We start from the raw sequence: 15,229 nt of genomic DNA, 5'->3' as shown, positions 1-15,229 counted from the left end.
TTAGTTCATTACTGTTTTTGTTTCGTTCAGGTTTCCACGCATGAAAACAAAGAGTTACACTGGAGCAGAGGGAAACGTGGAAACAGGACAACTTGAGGGACACCTGTCTCCAGCTGAATTACCTGGAGCTAAAGTGAAAACCAAAGGAAAAGGACACAAGTTTGGAATCATGTTTCCAAAGGCCAAACACTCTAAATCAGGTTCTACTTTGGAAACTGGATCTGTGGAACTGAAGCCACCAGGTGTGAACATCCAGTCTCCATCAGTGGAGTTCAGCTTGTCTGGTAATAAAGACACAGATGCTGGGAAGAGAGGGTCAAAGTTTACCCCCCCTGATGTGGAGTTTGCACTCCCTTCAGGAAAAGTGGAGGCATCTTTGCCCACCGTGAAGGGAACAACAGAAATCAAAGCTCCTAAAGTGGACATCACAGGAGGAGGTGATGGGAAAGTTAATGTCGATGTAGGAAAAGGAGACACCAAACTCCGAATGCCAAAGCTGAAACTCCCAAAAGTTCGACTTTCACGTCATTCGGATGAGATCGACGGTGACATCAAGGTAAAAGCTGAGGGAATAAAGATCCCTCATGCTGACATCAAAGCTCCTGAAGCAGAAATAAGAGGCGATGTGAAGATTAGTGTCCCTGAAGCAAACATCACAAAACCAAAAATGGAAGGAGATCTGTCAGGGAAAGCTCCATCTATTCAACTTCCATCAGTCGATATTTCTTTACCAAAAGTAAAAGGAAAGTTTAACACAGATTCTTCTCTCCAAGAGTATGAAGGTGCTGCCAAAGCAGGGATTAACTTGCCTGCCATTGACATCTCCGCACCCGATGTTGATTTGGATTTCAACACGGGACGGAGAATTCCAGATGAGGTGGAGGGCACTTTTAAAGGGCCCAAAATCACCATGCCAAAGGTCGATATCTCCTTACCAAAGATAGGAGGTTCTGATGTGGATACTGAGTGTCCAGAAGGTGGTGGGAAATTCAGTCTCCCTTCTGTTGACATCTCTCTCCCAAAGTTGAAAAGCGATGGTGGAGATGTGGATATGGACTACTATGTTGGGGGTGATGGAAAATTTAAAATGCCCGATTTTGACATAACTCTCCTGAAAATGAAGTCATCTGAGGGAGAAGTCGAAGGGGGTTTCAAGTTGCCTAATGTAGACCTACATCTTCCTAAAGGTGAAGCAGGAATGACTAATAATGAGGGAGGAAAGTTTAAGTTACCATCATTTGACATTTCACTCCCGAAAATGAAGACAGACGAAGTAGAACTTGACAACAGAGGCCTCGAAGTGAAAGGTGCTAAATTTAAAATGCCAGAAATGGACATTTCTCTAACAAAAGGCAAAAAAAAGGGAGAGACTGAAGTGGAAGGACTTGCTGGGAAGGAAGACAAATTCAAGATTCCCACTTTTGATGTATCTCTGCCAAAATTGAAACAAGCAGAGGGTCACATAGAAGGCCCTGAGTTTGAGTGTGGAGGTGACATCCATGTGCCTTCTGCTGATATATCCCTGCCAAAAGGAAAGTCAGAAGGCAACATGGAAATGGAGAGTCCATCTGTAAAAGGAGGGAAGTTTAAAATGCCTTCACTTAATGTGAAACTCCCCACAGTGGGAAAATCTGGAGCTGAAGTTGACTTCCAAGGACCTGAAATTAAAGGAGAGAACACTGAGCTGCCATCAGCAGACATTTCTGTGCCAACACTTCAGGGGGAAATTGATGCTGTGGGAAAAGTAAAAGGTGGCAAATTCAGCATGCCGTCTATCGACATCTCCCTCCCAAAAATGAAGCTTCCAGAAGGAAATGTGAAACTAGAAGGCCTCGAAGTTGGAGGTGGAGCAAAATTCAACATGCCATCTTTTGCTGTCTCTCTTCCTGCAATGAAATCAGCTGATGGGAAGGTAAATATCGAAGGTCCTGAGATCAAAGGAGGAAAGTTCCAGATGCCCTCTGTAGACGTTTCACTACCACAAGTCAAACGTCAGGAAGGAGACATTGACATTGAGGGTCCTGAGTTTAAGGTAAAATCCCCAGAGGCAATTTTGGACTTAAAAGGAAGTGGGATCAAAGGAGGGAAAATGAACATGCCTACAATTGATATCTCTCTTTCAAAGGGAACAGCAGAGGTTGACACAGAAACTAAAAAGAAAGGAGGACATTTTCATTTGCCCTCAGTTGATGTCTCTCTCCCAAAAATAAAGTCAAATCGAGGTAATATCAAGGCTGAAGGGCCTGAAATTGAAGGTGGGGAAATAAAACCACCAACTATTGACATCTCACCTCCCCAAGGGACATTCAAAGCAAATATTGCAGTTGATGGTGAGGGAAGAGGATGTGAATTTGACCTTCCATCTGTAGAGATCAACACTCCTGGAGTAAAATTACCAGAAAGAGATGTGAATTTTCAAGGTCCCAAAGTCAAAGGTGGGAAGTTTGAAATGCCAAAGATCGACATCTCACTTCCAAAAGGAAATGCAAAGGGAGACATTGATATTGACATTCACTCTGGAAAAGATGGGAATATTGAAATACCCGCCTATGATGCTAGACTTCCTAAAGGACAAGTTCAAGCTGGCATTAATGTCGAAGGACCTGAGGGAAAAATGGGAAAATTCAAAATGCCCAAATTTGATTTTGGTTTTCCACAACTGAACCTGCCAGAGGGCAATGTCAAAGTGGAGGGTCCAGAGATTAAAGGAAGAATGGAAGCGCCGGCTGTTAATGTTTCATCTCCAAAAGGGAAAATAGAGGCAGATGTTGACATAGATGGTCATCCAGTTAAAGGACCCAAATTCCACATGCCTGGAATCAACATTAATTTACCTAAAATAAAATCTAAAGAAGTTAGTGTTGACGTTAAAGGACCAGGAAGTGAAAAGTTTGACATGCCAGCAGTGGATGTTTCAGCACCTAAGATGAAACCCCCTGATGTAGATGTCAGCTTCAAAGGTCCAGATGTTAAAAGTGGCGTTGACATCTCACTTCCAAAAGCAAAAGGTGATGTTGGCATCAGCACTGAAGGTCCTGAAGGAAAAGGAGCAAAGATAAAGATGCCAAAATTTGATATTTCATTGCCAAAAGTAAACTTTCCTGAAGGAGATAGTAAATTAAAAGGACCTGACTTGAAGGGTAGAAAGGTTGAGTTGCCAGACATCGATCTCTCAGTCGCAAAAGGAAAAATGGAGGGAGGGATTGAAATTGATGGGCACGGTAGCAAAGGAGGGAAGTTCCATATACCTTCTGTCGATTTCTCTCTACCTAAAGTGAAAGCTAAAGGGCCAGAGGTCAATATAGAGAGTCCTGAACTCAAAGGAGGAAAAATCAACACGCCGAGCATTGACATTTCACTTCCGAAAGGAAAGGCAGAGATTGACCTCAATGTTGAGGGTCCCGAAGTAAAAGAAGGAAAATTCAAAATGCCCAAATTTGATATTTCCCTTCCAAAGACAAAGATGCCAGAAGGCAATATGGAAATACCAGACGTTGAGATTTCACAACCAGAAGGAAAGCTTACAGGAGGAGTTGATGTTGAGGGGAGTAACCTGAAAGGAAGCAAGTTTAATGTGCCCTCCTGTGACATCTCTATATCTAAGATAAAAACTAAGGGAGCTGACGTTGATATTGAAGAGTCTAAATTTAAAAGTGACATTACTCTGCCTGAAGCAGAAATTGAAGGTGACCTAAATGTTTCAGGCTCTGATCATAAAGGACGAAAATTTAACGTTCCAACTTTTGACATTTCATTCCCAAAGGGAAAAGCTGAGGGTGACATTGAAATTGAATTGCCTGAGGTGAAGGTCTGTAAGTTTAAAATGCCAACATCAGATGTCTCCTTGCCCAAAGGGAATCTTCCAGAAGCTGATCTCAAACTTAAAGGTCCAAACATAAAGGGAGGGAAGATTGAGATGCCAGATATTGACCTATCCCTTCCTAAAGGAAAATCGAGTGCAGACATTAAACCTGGCAAAGGAGGCAAGTTCCACATGCCATCTATTGACATTAATCTTCCTAAAATTAAAGCAAAAGGACCAGAGATCAATATTGAGGGTCCTGAAGTGAAAGGTGGAAAACTAAACGTGCCATCCCTTGATGTTTCCCTGCCCAAAGTAAAAGCTCCTGGGATTGACATCAGTCTTGAGGGTCCTGAAGTGAAAGGGAAAGAGCTTAAAATCCCAGCTGTTGATGTTTCAGTTCCCAAAGGAAAGGCTGAGGTTGACGTCAACATTGAAGGTCCTGAAGTGAAAGGGGGAAAATTCAAAATGCCTAAGCTAGATGTTTCTTTACCAAAAGTGGGTCTTCCAAAGATTGATACAGAAGTGAAAGGCCCTGAAGTGAAAGGAAAGATTGGAAAGCCTACTGTCGATATTTCCCTCCCAAAGACAAAGACAGATGTGGATATTGATATGGACACTGGTAAAGGAAGCAAGTTTCACATGCCTTCTTTGGATATCTCTCTTCCTAAAATCAAAGCAAAGGGAGCGGATGTTGATATTCATGGGCCTGAGCTAAGGAGTGATGCTTCCCTTCCCAAAGTGAAACCTCCTGAAGTAGACCTCAGCCTTAAGGGCCCTGAGGTTGGTGGAGGGAATATTGACTTGCCAGCTGTTGATATTTCACTTCCCAAAGAAAAAGTCGAGGGTGACTTAAATTTTGAGGGCCCGGAGTTGAAGGGTTGTAAGTTCAAGTTGCCAAAGTTTGATGTTTCTTTACCAAAGATGAGTCTCCCAGAAGGTGACATCAATATACGAGGCCCGGACATTAATACAGGGAAGATTCAGATGCCTGATATTGATATGTCACTCCCAAAAGGAAAAGCAAAAGAAGATATTGAACTGGAAGGACATGCTGGGAAAAGTGGCAAATTTCATATGCCAACACTTGACATTTCTCTTCCTAAATTTAAAGCCAAGGGCTCAGAGATAAATATTGAAGGTCCTGAACTTCAGGGTGGCAATATCAATATGCCTGATGTGGACCTCTCACTTCCAAAAGGAAAAGTTGATGCTGACCTCGGAATTGAAGGTCCAGAGGTTAAAGGAGGGAAATTTAAAATGCCCAACATCAATGTTTCTCTTCCAAAGTTGAGTTTACCAGAGGGCAATGTCAAAGTTGAAGGACCAGATGTTAAAGGAAAAATTGAAGTACCAACCAGTGAGATCTCACTCCCTGAAGGAAAAGTAAAGGTGGATGTTGATACTGAGGGACAGAGTGGAAAAAGAGGCAAGTTTCACATGCCCTCAATTGATATCTCTCTTCCTAAAATGAAGGTGAAAGGACCTGATGTTGAGGTTGCTGGACCTGAACTTAAAGGGGGTGTTTCAGTTCCAGAAGGAACATTTAGAGGTGATATTCATAAAGAAAGACCTGAGATAAAAGGAAGTAAACTCAAAACGCCAACATTTGATGTCTCCTTGCCCAAAGGGAATCTTCCAGAAGCTGATCTCAAACTTAAAGGTCCAAACATAAAGGGAGGGAAGATTGAGATGCCAGATATTGACCTATCCCTTCCCAAAGGAAAATCGAGTGCAGACATTAAATCTGGCAAAGGAGGCAAGTTCCACATGCCATCTATTGACATTAATCTCCCTAAAATTAAAGCAAAGGGACCAGAGATCAATATTGAGGGTCCTGAAGTGAAAGGTGGAAAACTAAACGTGCCATCCCTTGATGTTTCACTACCCAAAGTAAAAGCTCCTGAGATTGACGTCAGTCTTGAGGGTCCTGAAGTGAAAGGGAAAGAGCTTAAAATCCCAGCTGTTGATGTTTCAGTTCCCAAAGGAAAGGCTGAGGTTGACGTCAACATTGAAGGTCCTGAAGTGAAAGGGGGAAAATTCAAAATGCCTAAGCTAGATGTTTCTTTACCAAAAGTGGGTCTTCCAAAGATTGATACAGAAGTGAAAGGCCCTGAAGTGAAAGGAAAGATTGGAAAGCCTACTGTCGATATTTCCCTCCCAAAGACAAAGACAGATGTGGATATTGATATGGACACTGGTAAAGGAAGCAAGTTTCACATGCCTTCTTTGGATATCTCTCTTCCTATAATCAAAGCAAAGGGAGCGGATGTTGATATTCATGGGCCTGAGCTAAGGAGTGATGCTTCCCTTCCCAAAGTGAAACCTCCTGAAGTAGACCTCAGCCTTAAGGGCCCTGAGGTTGGTGGAGGGAATATTGACTTGCCAGCTGTTGATATTTCACTTCCCAAAGAAAAAGTCGAGGGTGACTTAAATTTTGAGGGCCCGGAGTTGAAGGGTTGTAAGTTCAAGTTGCCAAAGTTTGATGTTTCTTTACCAAAGATGAGTCTCCCAGAAGGTGACATCAATATACAAGGCCCGGACATTAATACAGGGAAGATTCAGATGCCTGATATTGATATGTCACTCCCAAAAGGAAAAGCACATGGAGACATTGAACTTGAAGGACATGCTGGGAAAGGTGGCAAATTTCAAATGCCAGGAAGCTCTCTCTCTAAATTGAAAGTAAAGGGACCACAAATGGAAGGTCCTGAAGTTAGAGGTGGAAAAGTCAACATGCCTGATGTTGATATTTCACTTTCTGGTGGAAAAACAGCAACTGGCCTCGACATCAAGGGTCCAGAAGTAAAAGGAGGTAAATTTAAAATGCCAATGGTGGATATTTCACTTCCGAAAATGAACCTGCCAGAAGGTGACATCTCGCTGGAAGGACCAAAGATGAAGGGGGGAAAGATCACCATACCAGCTGTTGATATTTCACTTTCAGAGGGAAAAGTGGAAGGAGATATGGATATTCAAGGGCCTTCTGGAAAGGGAAAGTTTGAAATGCCGAAAGTTGAAGTTGATAAAAAGAGTGGAGGACTTCACATGCCAAGTCTTGACATAAATGTGCCCAAATTTGACATCGGCCTATCGTCTGGAGTAAAAGACAAAGGCCTCAATGTGGAGACCAGTGGCCCTGATATATCAGGTGATTTGAAAATGTCAGGTCTCAAAGGAGATATCAAACCTGGCAAGCTGAAAGTTACTGGTAAAGACATAGAGACAGGTGGCATAGAAGGTCCAGGTGCATCCCTGAAACTTCCCACAGTTAAACTACCGACGGTTGACATCTCTGCACCAAAAGTGGATCTAGATTTTGGCATTAAAAAACCTAAAAATGATGATGTTGAAGTGGAGCTTCTAAAAGCAGAAGGGGGTAGGCCTTCTTCTGGGGGTAGCTTTGATCTGCCTGATGTCTCCGTTAAAGTACCTAGTTTCACTCTCCCCAGGTTTGGTGGAAAGTCAAAGAGCGGCGGATTAGAAATAGGACCAAAGCAAGACGCTTTCCTCAATCTTCCACATGCAGAAGGGGAGATTAGGGCACCATCAGTAGAGTTTGATGGAGATGGAAAAGTCAAGGTGAAAAAAGCTAAAATCAAAATACCTTCTTTTGGAATATCTAGAAAAGACGTGGATGTATCGGTGTCTGGTCCTGATGTAGATGTCAAAACAAAAAAGGGAAAGGCTGAAGTTGTTAAACCAGACTTCGATGCTGAAAGCTCAGGCAACAAGTCAAAATACAAACTGAAATTCCCCAAGTTCAAGAGATCATCACCAAAAGTTCAACTCCCAGAGGGAGAGGCTGATGCTAAAGTGGAAGCAAATATGGAAGGAAAAGGGGGATTCCATGCACCCGATGTCACTGTCAAGTTGCCAAAATTTTCCATGTCAGGATTTGACTCAAAAGAAAAAGATTTAAGTAAGCCAAGTGGCGAAGTAGAAGGTAAAGCCAAAATCAAAATGCCATCTGTGGAGCTGTCACTACCAGCAGCAAAAACACCAGAGGCTGAGGTCCTTCTCCCCAAAGCAGAAGTGGATGTTTCAGAAGCTGATATTAAAGGTTATGAAGGAAGCCTTAAAATCCCCAAGATGCCAAAAATTGATGTTTCCCTTCCCAAAATAGACCTGGATGTGTCCCTGCCAAAAGGAAAGTCCCAAAAGATTGAGGGACCAGATGTGGAGCTAAAAGGCGGTGAAGGAAAATTCAGGATGCCTCAAATAACAATGCCAATGATAGAAATGTCCCTTCCAAAAGGTAAATCTGGAGATCTTCATGCACCAGAAGTTGAAGCAGGTGTTGATGAAGGCAAATTCAAAATGCCATATGTCAAAATACCAGCTGTTGATATAACCTTACCAAAAGGAAAATCAGGAAAAATTGATCGTCCAGATGTAGATGTAGGAGGATATGGTGGCAAAATTAAAATGCCTGGTATCAAAATGCCTGAAATTGACATTAAAGGAAAGTCTGGAAAATTAGAAGGACCAGATGTTGAAGCTGAACGTGGAGGAATGTTCAAGATGCCACATGTTGACATAAATCTCCCAAAAGTAAGGACTGAAGTCCAAGAAGTTGAGATAGAGGGTAATGCTGACGGGACGTTCAAGATGCCCAATATTGACATCACTCTTCCAAAAGGAAAACTCAAAGGCACTGAGCTTCCTGAAACTGAGATGGATGTCCAAGGAGGAGAAAGAATCAAAATGCCTCTCATGGAAATGCCAGATATTGATATCTCTCTGCCCAAGGGAAAGATTGAAGGTCCAGAGGTTGAAATCAAAGGAAAAGGTGGAAAATTCAAGATGCCACACATCAGCATGCCTTCGGTTGATATCTCACTTCCCAAAGGAAAAGTTGAAGGGCCAGAAGTGGAGATGGAGGGAAACTCTAGTGGGAAATTCCAAATACCTTCTTGGAAAATGCCAGATGTTGATATCTCTCTGCCCAAGGTAAAAATTGAAGGTCCAGAGGTGAAAGGAGAAAGAGGAAACTTTAAGAAGCCACACATCAGCATGCCTTCTGCTGACATTTCACTACCCAAAGGGAGAATTGAAGGTCCCACTGTTGAAATACGAAGAGATGAAGAGAAGTTCAAAGCACCGTATGTGAAAATGCCTTCAGTTGACATTTCACTGCCTAAAGGGAAGATTGAAGGTCCAGATGTTGAAATGAAGGGAGACGTGGGAGGAACATTCAAAATGCCGCATATGAAAATGCTGAATGTCGATTTGTCTTTGCCTAAAGGAAAAGCTGGTGCGGAGATGGAAATTAAAGGAGAAGGGGAGAAATTTAAGATGCCGCATATCAGTATGCCTTCAGCTGATATTTCATTGCCGAAAGGGAAAACTGAAGGTCCAGAGCTGAAGATGGGAGATGTGAGAGGGAAACTCAAAATGCCCCACATGAAAATGCCAAATGTTGACATCTCCCAACCTAAAGGAAAACCTGGAAAAGCTGAAGGAACAGAGCTGGAAATTGAGGGAGGCAAATTCAAAATGCCACATTTAGATGTTTCTCTGCCAAAAGGAAAGACTGAATGTCCGGATCCTGATACAGAGGTTGAGGGCGGAAAGTTTAATATGCCAAAAGTTGACATCACTCTTCCAAAAGGAACAACTTCCATCAAACGTCCAGAGGTTGATGTAAAGGGAGATGGAGGGCAAATCAAAATACCAAATGTTGACAAATCTATCCCTACAGGAAAAGTACATATTGACACACCTGCACACAAAATGGAGGCAGATGGGGGAGTCATCCAACTTCCACATATAAAGATGCCAAAAGTTGATATTTCACTTCCAAAAGGTAAAACTGAAGGTAAAGAAGTTCCAGGTCCGGATGTTAAACATGGAAAAGGAGAAATCAACTTACCAAGTGTTGAAGGGGAAGGAAAGCTGAAAGGACCACAAGGAGTTACCTCAGACGTAGACACAGCTGGTTTGCATGTTGAAGGAGAGCACAGAGCTCTGAAACTAAAAATGCCAACAATAGATATCAAAAGTCCAAAAGGAGATCTGGAGCTCGATATAGGACTTTCTAGAGGAGAGGGGAAAAAGGACAAGAAGAAAGACGAGCTACCTGCCGTGGATCTGAATGCATCCGGAGCCAGCGGAAAAGTAAAGGGTCCCAAAATGAAAGGAAAAAAATTCAAGATTGGAAAAGGAAAGAAAAAAACTGGTGGAGATGGATCAGCTGAAGCAAAACCAGGCAGTGATGAAGAATCAGATGAGAAAAGTCGCGTCAACCTCCAAACACCTGAAGTTTCGCTACCATGTGCTGGTCTGACAACTGGAACAGGAGGAGCGGGAGGCCACTCAGAAATCAAAGTTCCCAGGATACCAGACATAGAGTTTGACATTGGTACGTCACAAGAGGAAGATGACGACCAAACGGAGAAGGGCAAAAAAATCAAAATCCCCAAGTTTGGTGTACCATTACCCTCCATGTCCTCTCCTGAGGGAAAAATTGTCTACGGGCCAGAAATTCAGTATGAAGGTCCAAAAATGCCCAAAGTAAAGAAAGCTGTGTTTGTCCTGGTGAACCCTCCTGAAGCAGATGAAGCTGCTGCAAACAAAGACAGCCAGAAGGAGGAAACCAAAGCGGGAGCTGACGCAGAGGATGTTAAAGTGAAGTTGCCCAAAATCAAAATGAAGCCAAGTTTTGGTAAATCCAAAGATAAATCAGCTGCAGTGAGTGGAGAAAAAGATGGAGAGGATGAGGAGAAGTCAAAGGGAGGAAAGATTAAGATGCCCAAAGTTTCATTTTCTTCTGGAAAATCAGGGTCATTTGATGTCACTGCCAAAGGCAAAAGTCCAAGTTCAAGTCTCAACGGAGAAAAACATGCAAGTCCAAACAAGGGCTCAAGGGAAGATAAAGGGACACTTAGTGGTAAAATCAAATTTCCAAAGGTGGAGTTCACCAGTCCATACAGCAAGATGGCCACAGGGGAGGAGGTCACAGACACAAGCCCAAAAGCTGGCAAGGATTCACCACCCAGAATGGAGAGAGGAGACGTCAACGTAAAACCAGACAAAAAGCTGGTTACGGACTCCACAACAGAATCTTCCAAAGACGTGGTGTCTTCTCACGCCAGGTCAGAAATGCTGGACAGGGACAGCTCCGAGTCGCCCGATGTTTTTAGCACCGAGTTCAGGTCAACAAAGGTTCAAATGTGGAGCGAGATGGAGAGCAGAAGCAGAGAGACTGAGGAAAGAGAGTCCTCACCCTGGTTCAAGGTCCCGAAGATCACCTTGAAGCCTCACTCCTCTGGTAACAAGATGTTTTTCATTCACAGAATTCTTCTTGCTTCTGTCTTCCACGTGATGATTAACGCACCGTCTCCTGTTTTGTCTTTGCTATATCAGACTAAGTTTCTTTCTTCTTGATTCCTCCTCTCATCCTCTTCTCTTTTTCATGCCCTTCCCTTTCCACTCTCTTTCTTTCCTCTCCTCCTCCCAACAGGCTTCCTCCAAATAACACCGGAGAGCTCTCCTCGGGCTCAGCGGCGGGGTGAGGTGGGGGGCGAGGTCGACGTCTCGGGGTCATTCTGCCTGCACACCTCCGGTCTTGACTTCGCCACACAGCAAATGTCTGAGGAGCACCACACCTCCTCCACGGAGGAGGGCACTGTTACCATGGTGACCAAGACTACCAGAATCACTCGTCAGCTGGTTACCAGTGAAACGCGAACAGGTGAATCTTCCACAACAACGCGCCAGGTGTCAGACTTCAACTACTGAGGATGCTGTATTGATAAATGTGTTTTGATTAGTTTGTTATTGTGTTTTTGTTTTCTGATCAGGTTGCGGTGTTCTTGTAAACTCAGCCCTCAATGTGCCAAACCTCTATTTAATAAGTTAGTTTAAACAGGCTGTATGATCCAGCTTTACCGTCATTATTAGAGCAACAGAGTAATATATAAACTGTTTTTCATTTTACTTGTGATGTTTTTTGTTACTGTATTTCGAGTTTTGTTAGTTCTAGTTATTTATCCAGTTTTGTTTGGTTTTAAGAGTTTCTCTCTGAATGTAAACATGTCAGGTTGCTTTATCATCTATTTATTCTTGTTTGTGTATTTGAGATTTGCTGGAATTAGTTACTCAAATCAATAGTTTGACTTACAACGCAGTACAGGCCACAGTAATACTTATGTAAATATCTCCACATTATTTTTCAAGCAGTTTCCCAAAATGTAATTATTTTCATATTCATCCGAGTCAGGAGGAGAAATAATATTTTTGTGTGAGCTTTTTGATATTATAGCCTAATTTTCTGCTATAGATTTATACTGAAGGCATTTAAGCTGAGTTCATCACATAGGCGCACTGTACTTTCTCTGCTGTTGGGATCAAACCTGTGACCTTCTGGATGCAGATTGTTCTCAAACATTTTGACCGACCTGCTGCTAATCCATTACATATTCATGTATTTGCTGTCTGCTGCCTGAAAAGTTCACCACTGTTTATCTGGTGGACGGATGCTTCAGCTTCCAGAGACCCGAGTGTGCTGGTGTATTTTTTCAAAACTTTTTTGCAAATTCTTGATTTTTACAACATCAGCAATGAGCTGGCAGGAATTTGAGGGGATTGAAACAAGGAAATCTGCAGAGTTTAGAAGTGAAACAACCACGTTTAGTTTCTGCAAGGCTGCTGCAATGAGACTAGTTAAGGAGTGGCGAGCCTTCATCTTGTGTACAAGCTCAAATTATTGACAGAAGATTGAGAATCGAAACAGGATTTCTTTGGCTTAAAACGCCTTAAATAAGCTGCTTTGAAATAAATATGCAAAAGAATAGGAAAAAAAAACAGGTATTTACGTTAAGTGCCTTAACCCTTTAGTTTGCAGTCTTCCTTTTGAAGTAAATATGCTTGGAGATGGAAGAAAGGATGCATTGTGTTGCCATTTGAGAACAACTCGTACTTTGTCTTGGTTTTGCAGGATGGTTAAGAATTAGCATCATTGTTTTTATTTTATCTGGGTTACTTTGCTTGGTTTGTAGGTGGAATGAAACTGTGTGATAAAATGCATGAAAACTGCAGATAAATCTCCCCCCTTTAACACTTTCACTGTTTGACAGGCGGGAAATAGATAAAAATGACACGTCAAAGTATAACACGCACTGAGTGGTAACTACTGAATGTGTATAGAGATTTCTACCTTCTGATTTAATTAAGTCTGCGTTTCTTCTAGACTTTAAGAGTTTAGGTGCCAAGTGTTTTGTCAAAGCTGCATTGGAAAGAATGATGTTTAAAATGTTAAATAAAATAAGATTCACACAGAAATGTTTCCTGCTGTTTTGTTCTGGCCGCCACAATGAGTCATGGAAAGTTGGAGGCACGTTGACGTGTGTTTGTACACACTGTACAGTTGTATCTTTCTCACCTTTTAAACATTGCAAAGTCATTATTGCTTTCTCACTTTGGCTGAAATTTAAAACACAATAATGGCTGCAAAGGGAAAAAAAAACTCCATCTCAGAGGATTTTCAGGAATATTTTGGTCATCTTTCCATTAGATCAGAAAACAGACACAAAACACAAAAATCAGGATTAGTAAAGATTCTCAAGAGGGAAGACTTGAGCAAATGGAGCTTACTGAACAAGAGTACATGACGTCTTTCCATCGTAGGTGTGTGATTTCCAATATTCATCTTGTGTTATGACGCTGTTAAACGTAAACTGAGGGATGTGTGTATGTGAGGGCAGACATATATGAGGGGTAAACAGTGCCACAGAGCAGCAGGAAGTGAGAAGCCAGACACTGCAGCATCACCATCAACACTAAGAGACATTTGGAAAAGACATGGTCTTATCTAATCAGTTTCTCGTTTTATCATCTGATAAAGCTGAAGCTAGAAATGATATTCTAATCTGTGTTTTCATGTTGCAACAGAACGTGACCATTGGCAGGAAAATGTGATGCCACTACACTACGGAGGTGACTATTGTAACCCAGCTGTCTAAATGTTCTTGTCAATGTATTTAATGATGGAAAGGTTCACACTGTGATAACTGCTGGATGTTAATGCCACACAATGCTTTCTCACCACCACCTGAAAAGTTTTCAATCTGATCAGGACAATGATTTACAGATGGTAATTCATGTCATTTTAACGATCAATGGCATGAATTGAACAATGGTATGTAATTTATTTAAACCTCCAATGTGGCTGTTTGAACAAAAAAACCAAACAAACACTGGTGATCAGGGAGCTCTTTATGTCCAGTGTTCACGTTAGTCTTGTGCCTGTCCCATTTGATGGTTTTTAATTTTGTTTTAGTTTTATTTTGATTATTGTTTGTGTCCAGGAACTCCACTTTAAAAGTACAAATTTTCTTGTGACAATTTGATCATGACTGCAACTGTATGTTTTCACATTAATCTCTTTTGTTTTTATTTTTAAGTTGGTTCTGTTGTGATATAGTGGCCAGTCCTGGGTTCTTGCTCAGTCTTTGTTGGAATAAAGTTTAACTTTCCCACTACAACTTTCAACAACAGCAACAAGAAAAACTTGCAAAAAGATATGGAAGGTTGAGACATATGGATATACTTCCTAGTTTTGGTTTTGTTGGGATTTTTCCATCCTATTAAAAGGGAGCTTTTTGTTATTCATGTTGCTATTCCTCTTTTTCTCAGTTTGTCTTCTCGGTGCTCCTTATCATTGTCTGCTTTGTTTCCTTATAGAAGCTGTTCAATTTCTCTACAGGTGTAGCAGCTATTTTTTCTGTTGTGGTTGTATAGTTGGTGTAACTAACCCAGCCAGACGATATTGAAGCGTACTTATGTTTCAGAATTATTTTAGTTAGTTTGATGGTTAGAACTGAGCAGTACCTTGTTCACATTCCAGCTAGGTTCTTAATTATCAGAGATCCGAAGCCTTGCAGTATAAAAGTCATTACTGATGCGAATTCCCTCCGTTTTTACAGTCAATTTCCTGCTTACAAGATGATGAAACCGGAAGTTTGCCGGAACTGCGCCAAAATAAAAGCCTTTGCAGTGCAAAGAATATTGTCAGAATAAAAGCTTCAGAAAGTGGTTACTTTCCATTTCATTAAGAAGTCACATTTTTAGCGTTTATTACGCGTCCTTTACAGTTGGTGTGGTTGTTTTTAATATAAAGTCCGTGTCTTTGCATCCTTTTTCTTCTTCTTGCTCTGTCTTCCCTGCTTTCCTCTCATATTTCACTATTTTCACCTCTTTACTCCTTTCTCTTTGTCGGGTCTAGAATTAAAATATTACTCACCAAAATCCAAGATAAATAACAACAATCAAGGTCACATCGGCAGAGCTTGTTGATTCACCACAAAACAGCTAGACCATTTAACTGCTGTCAAAGTCTGAAACTACACAAATTTAAAAATAAATATCTAAATAAATACAAATTCAAATATTAAATAAATGTAATAAAAATTTAAAGCAAGCTTT

The 15,229-nt window shown here is 41.5% G+C and overlaps 1 protein-coding gene across 1 annotated transcript in view; it reads left to right on the top strand.

The window, feature by feature from the left end:
• The window catches only part of prx (periaxin), a 30,002-nt gene extending 16,921 nt beyond the window's left edge, over window positions 1-13,081 (top strand). The window contains exons 8-9 of the mRNA XM_079245865.1: window positions 31-11,075; window positions 11,268-13,081. Of these exons, the coding sequence (XP_079101991.1) occupies window positions 31-11,075; window positions 11,268-11,545 (11,323 nt within the window). The 3' untranslated portion in view covers window positions 11,546-13,081. The remainder of the gene's footprint in view (window positions 1-30; window positions 11,076-11,267) is intronic.
• The last annotated feature ends 2,148 nt before the right edge of the window (window positions 13,082-15,229 follow it).

The sequence above is a fragment of the Telmatherina bonti genome (assembly GCF_933228915.1).
Source record: "Telmatherina bonti genome assembly, chromosome: 9".
NCBI lineage: Eukaryota > Metazoa > Chordata > Actinopteri > Atheriniformes > Telmatherinidae > Telmatherina > Telmatherina bonti.
The sequence above is the reverse complement of the archived record's forward strand: the minus strand, read 5'-3'. Positions and strand labels throughout refer to the sequence as shown.